We start from the raw sequence: 5,512 nt of genomic DNA on the forward strand, positions 1-5,512 counted from the left end.
GAGGTGGTACCTGAGCCCACGATGAAGCAGGTCTTGTGCATGCGGCCGATGAAGAGCTCCAGGCCGATGATCGCGTAGATGATGATGACAAAGAGGACAAGCAGCGCGATGTGCAGCAGGGGCACCATGGCCTTCATGATGGAGTTGAGCACGATGTGCAGGCCTGCGGGGAGAGGGAGACATGGGGGGTCAGGCCTGGGGGGGGTCACGGCAGAGGTGTGCAGTGTGCAGTGCAAGGCAACACTGTGCAGCAAAACAGGGTGCAATGTACTGGGGCAGTGTGACAGTGTGCAGTGCCAGGGGCCGTGGGGCAGTGTGACCTCACAGCATGCAGTGCCAGGGGCCGTGGGGCAATGTGACCTCACACCATGCAGTGTCAGGGTCCGTGGGGCAGTGTGACCTCACACCGTGCAGTGCCAGGGGCTGTGGGGCATGGTGACTTCACACTGTGCAGTGCCAGGGGCTGTGGGGCAGTGTGACCTCACACCATGCAGTGCCGGGGCTGTGGGGCACTGCAACCTCAAACCATGCAGTGCCAGGGGCTGTGGGTCACTGCGACCTCACACTGTGCAGTGCTGGGGCTGTGGGGCACTACAACCTCAAACCGTTCAGTGCCAGGGGCCATGGGTCACTGCAACCTCACACTGGGCAGTGCCAGAGGACATGGGGCTGGGCGGTCTCACAAGGTGCAGTGCCACGCACCATGGAGCAGAATGACCTCACACCATACAGTGCCACATGCCGTGGAGCACTGCGACCTCACACCTTGCAGTGCCAGGGGCCATGGGGCACTGCAATCTCACACCATGCAGTACCATATGCCATGGGACACTGCAACCTCACACTGTGCAGTGCCAGGAGCTGTGGGGCACTGTGACATCACACCATGCAGTGCCACATGCCATGGGGCAGTGTGATCTCACACAGTGCAATGCCAGAGGCCATGGGGCAAGGCGACCTCACATCATGCAGTGCCGGGGCCGTGGGGCAGCGCGGCCTCACAATGTGCAGTTCCAGGGGCTGTGGGGCACTGCAACCTCACACAGTGCAGTGCCAGGGGCCATGAGGCACTGCGACCTCACACCATGCAGTGCCACATGCCACAGAGCAGTGCGACCTCACACTGTGCAGTGCCAGGGGCTGTGGGGCGGGGTGACCTCACACCGTGCAGTGCCGGGGCTGTGGGGCAGTGTGACCTCAAACCATGCAGTGCCAGGGGTCGTGGGGCAGCACAGCCTCACACTGTGCAGTTCCAGAGGCTGTGGGGCACTGCTACCTCACACCATGCAGTGCCAAGGGCCGTGGGGTATCGCGACCTCAACCAGGGAGTGCCAGGGGCCATGGGGCAGTGCGACCTCACACCATGCAGTGCCAGGGGCTGTGGGGTATCGTGACCTCAACCGTACAGTGCTAGGGGCCGTGGGGCAGTGCGACATCACACCATCCAGTGCCACGTGCCGTGGGGTGGCACGACCTCACACCGTGCACTGCAACATGCCATGGGGCACTGTGACCTCACACCATGCAGTGCCATGTGCCGTGGAGCAGCACAACTTCATAAGAATGCAGTGAAATGCAACACTGCAGCAAAATGGGTTGCAATGCAAGAGAGAAGGCTGCAAATGAATGGCGTGTAGTGTTGCACCATGACACCACGGGCAGTGAAAGAAACCACTGTGCAGTGTCACCCCATGCAAAATGCAGTACACTCCACTGCTGCGCAGTGAGACAATACACACTGCGACTCACCGACGCGCAGGTCACCCCGTGCAGTGTGCAGTACAATGCATTACTGTCCAAGGAGACGCCGTGCACTGCAATGCACCACTGTGCAGTGAGGCAGCGTCCTAGGGCATCATTCATCTCAACACAACTCCTGCAGTGCAGCACACCACAACCCTGCAGCCACGGCCCCCCACGCTGCAGTGCCCGGCCCCCAGGGCTCGCGTGTGCCAGCTGGGCCCGGTCCTTACTGGGGACGCCGGAGACGAGGCGCAGGGGCCGGAGGACGCGGAAGGCCCGCAGGGCTTTGACGTCGAAACCGCCCGGCTTCCCGCTCATGTGGTGGGCGTCCCCGGGCTTGTGGGATGCTTGCTCCAAGACCACGCTGAACAACCTGCAGGAGGGCGGGCAGGTGAGGGGGCACCACGGGCTGGGGAAGGGGGGGAGGGGCCCAGCGGGGCGGTGTGTGGTGGTGAGGGGCAGGTGCCCCGCAGGGGCCAGGGGATCAGCGATGGGGGGGGGCTCAGCCGATGGGGCCGTGGGGACCCACCCCACCACCACGATGACGAAGTCCAGCAGGTTCCAGCCGTTGCGGATGTAGGCGCTGGGGTGCAGGACCAGCCCGTACGCGATGATCTTCAGGAACGTCTCCACCGTGAAGATGATGAGGAAGACGTATTCCACCTGCTCCTGTCAGGGCAGGGGAGACGGGGATTGAACCCAGGCATCCGGGCAGCACCAACCCCCGGCCGTGAGCCAGCCACACCCCAGTGCCCCCTGCACCCTAGAGAATGAACCCAGGTGTCCGGGAGCAGGCGAACCCCGGTGTCCAGGCAGGCCCCGAGCCTGCAGGGGATGGTGGTGGCGGTGGGGGAGGGGGTGGACAATCCCATGCGGGGGAACGAAGATGCAAGGTGGTCCCAGGTTCGCGCCGACGACTCCCCCAGCCCCCCCACAGCTAATTCCTTCCCTTTCCCATGACTTTGCCCAGGGACCCAGCGGCTCGTTAAGGACACTCATTAGCTCAGAGCTCTTAATGAGGCTAAACTCAATGCCCAGGTGATGCCAAGGGACTCACAGGGGCTGCCATGGGGCTGGGAGCCCGGACACCGGGGACGGCGGTGGGGTTTCTGGGCGGTGAGGGGGAGCCGGACGCCGGGGTTCTCGCCCGGCTCTGGAAGGGCAGTGGGGTTTCTGGGCGGGGGGGGGGAGCCGGACGCCGGGGTTCTCGCCCGGCTCTAGAAGGGCAGTGGGGTCTCTGGGCAGAGGAGGGGGGGAGCCGGACGCCGGGGTTCTCGCCGGCTCTGGGAGGGCAGTGGGGTTGCTGGGTGGGGGGGAGCCGGACGCCAGGGTTCTCGCCGGCTCTGGGAGGGCAGCAGGGTTGCTGGGCAGAGCAGGGAGGGGCAGCCGGACGCCGGGGTTCGGGGGCTCACCAGGTTGTGGTTGGCGGTGTTGGAGTCGTCCTCGGGGAAGGGGATATAGACCCCCAGGGCCACGCAGTTGGCGAAGATGGTCATGAGGATGAGGATGTCAAAGGGCCTGGGACAGGGGGCGGGTTAAGGATCCGAACCAGAGGAGGCCTCTCCCCCCAGTGCCCCCTCCCTCAGCCCATGTGGCCCCCCTACATTCCCCCCACCCCCTGCAGCCCCGAAGCCGCCCCTGCAGCCCCGAAGCCCACTCCCCCCCCAGGCCCCCGGCGGCGGATGCTTTCCTCCACGATTGGCTGATGCGGCTGCGCTAGGGGGTGCTGAGCCGGAGGCATGAAGAGGGCCCGGGTGGGAACGTAGGCACCGTGGGGCTGCCCTAGACTTGTTGCTTGGTCGGAGGGCAAGCGGCCGGCGGGGGGTGGGCGGGGGCTGCAGCCTCGGCCCTGGCCCCCAGCCTCCGACCGCCCACCCAGGCTGTCGAGGGGACGACCGCTGTGGAGGCAGAGAGGAGAGGGATCAGGGTGTCCTCCTTGCACGTACACTCTGAGGACACCCTCCCCCCACAAGACCCCTGCCTCCTCCATTGCCCCCATGGAGATCCCAACCCCCTTGCCAGAGCCCCCTCCTGCCCCATGAGAGCCCCCCTGCTCTCTCCATGCCCCCACAGTCCCCACCCGCTCCCATTACCCCCCTCTAGTCACTGGGGCCCAAAGGGTGCTGGCACTGAGGGTGGTTCCAGACCCCATGGTGGGGGGGTGGGGGGATTTATGAGTAGGAGGCAGGAGCCATGGGGGAGAATCTGGGGGGCGGCGGCGGCCATGACCTTTGCCCCCCTTGCAGGGAAGTCAGCTGGGCTACTCCGCGCCATCGCAGCGAAGATCAAGGAGGAGCTGGGGACGCCCTGGGTGCCCCCCGCCTGCCGCACCCCTCGGCTACAGCGGCTGCAGGTGGGTCCCCCCTCCCCGCTCCGACCCACGTATCCAGCCAGCGAGCCCTGTATCCCCACCACAGCCGGCCCAGCCCACGGGCCCATCTACCCCGGCGTCCCGGCTGGGGTACTGAATATGCATAATTGTACCCTAATTAACGAATTACATTTTCCCGTCATATCTTAGAGTCAATATAATGCAGATTGTACCTACGTACAACGATCTGTGACTATTAAACGTGACGTAACGGATCGAGTTTTATACCTGGGGCGATACTCAGCGTTCTAACGTAGCACATACCCACTCTCGTGCATTTCGTAAGAGCTGTAAGTCGTTATCATTCGGGTACCGCATCTCTCAACCTTGCGTACTCCAGTTTCATGGACTGAACACGGATCACGTATTCAAACGAGAGCGGATCCGTAACCGCGGCCGCTGCTGCCCAGCGTTGGGTAAACGCGCGAGTGAATATAACGTTGGGTCTGGTCGCAGAGCACCCGGCAGTTATTTAGTGTCTGGTGAAATAGGGAACACGGAGCTGGTAACGAGTGTTTCACAAAACTGGACACGTTTCACGTAACACGAGGCGGGTGAATAATCGTGCTTATGACGCTTGAAGGTTTCGGATTCGAATTGCATTATTACAAACCTTCCTTCGGGTTAATCCGGGAACGTCGGAGAAGGCGGGTGGGGACCGGTCGAGAGGACGGCAGAGCTGGCGCCATTGACCAGCTCGAGTCCGGTGCCGATCTCCCCGAAGGCGCTGGCTGGATTTTGGGGCGTTTGAACCTGCCCCACTGCTGGAGCCGAACCCGGAGCAGAGCTGAGCAGAAATGGTTCCGTGGGCAGGGCCAGACTTCCTGTTTTCCAGCAGCGCCCCCCCTTTCCTGTCTCAAATGGGTCCTGTGGCAGGCAGTTCCCCAGGCTAACGGCCTTGGTTTTCTCCCCACAGGGCACCTGCCTGCTGAAACCCTTTCATGCCCACCCCTTGGTCCTGCCTCGCGATTCGGAGCCAGTTGGTAGGTGATGGGGCGGGGGGCCTGGATCTGAGCGCAAGAGGGGTCCAGGGGGACAGGATTGGGGCACAGAGGGGGAGGGGGTGTGGGTGGGAGTCTCTGTTTTGGGCTGTTCCTGTCGGCTAATCAGCCGGCTGAGAGTCCCAGTGAATCAGCGGAAGTGGGGAGTCCAGGGCCCTGACTCCCGCACACTCCGTGACCCCACGTGAACGGATCAGAGCACTCTGACTGCTAACTCCTCTCTAATGAAACCTTTAGGGTTAGATACTAAAGGCTGAGCTGGCAGCAGGGTCTTTTGGGGGTGACACCCTGGCATCCCTTATTCACCACAGTCATGGAATGAGGGGATGTTTTGGGCCGAATCTGTCTGATGAGGTATCACTCGAAAAGTCTCCCTCGGTTCTGCTCCGGGGCCCCA

The 5,512-nt window shown here is 63.1% G+C and overlaps 2 protein-coding genes across 2 annotated transcripts in view; one reads left to right on the forward strand and one right to left on the reverse strand.

The window, feature by feature from the left end:
• Positions 1-3,484, reverse strand: part of CACNA1F (calcium voltage-gated channel subunit alpha1 F) — a 73,002-nt gene extending 69,518 nt beyond the window's left edge. The window contains exons 1-5 of the mRNA XM_075071301.1: positions 3,348-3,484; positions 3,156-3,261; positions 2,273-2,412; positions 1,974-2,116; positions 11-163 (exon numbers count right to left, since the gene is read on the reverse strand). Coding sequence (XP_074927402.1) covers positions 11-163; positions 1,974-2,116; positions 2,273-2,412; positions 3,156-3,261; positions 3,348-3,484 — 679 coding nt within the window. The remainder of the gene's footprint in view (positions 1-10; positions 164-1,973; positions 2,117-2,272; positions 2,413-3,155; positions 3,262-3,347) is intronic.
• A 437-nt stretch (positions 3,485-3,921) lies between these two features.
• CCDC22 (CCC complex scaffolding subunit CCDC22) overlaps positions 3,922-5,512 on the forward strand; it is a 9,457-nt gene continuing 7,866 nt past the window's right edge. Inside the window, exons 1-2 of the mRNA XM_075071302.1 lie at positions 3,922-4,096; positions 5,031-5,101. Of these exons, the coding sequence (XP_074927403.1) occupies positions 3,968-4,096; positions 5,031-5,101 (200 nt within the window). The 5' untranslated portion in view covers positions 3,922-3,967. The remainder of the gene's footprint in view (positions 4,097-5,030; positions 5,102-5,512) is intronic.

Source organism: Chelonoidis abingdonii, chromosome 11, assembly GCF_003597395.2.
Source record: "Chelonoidis abingdonii isolate Lonesome George chromosome 11, CheloAbing_2.0, whole genome shotgun sequence".
NCBI lineage: Eukaryota > Metazoa > Chordata > Testudines > Testudinidae > Chelonoidis > Chelonoidis abingdonii.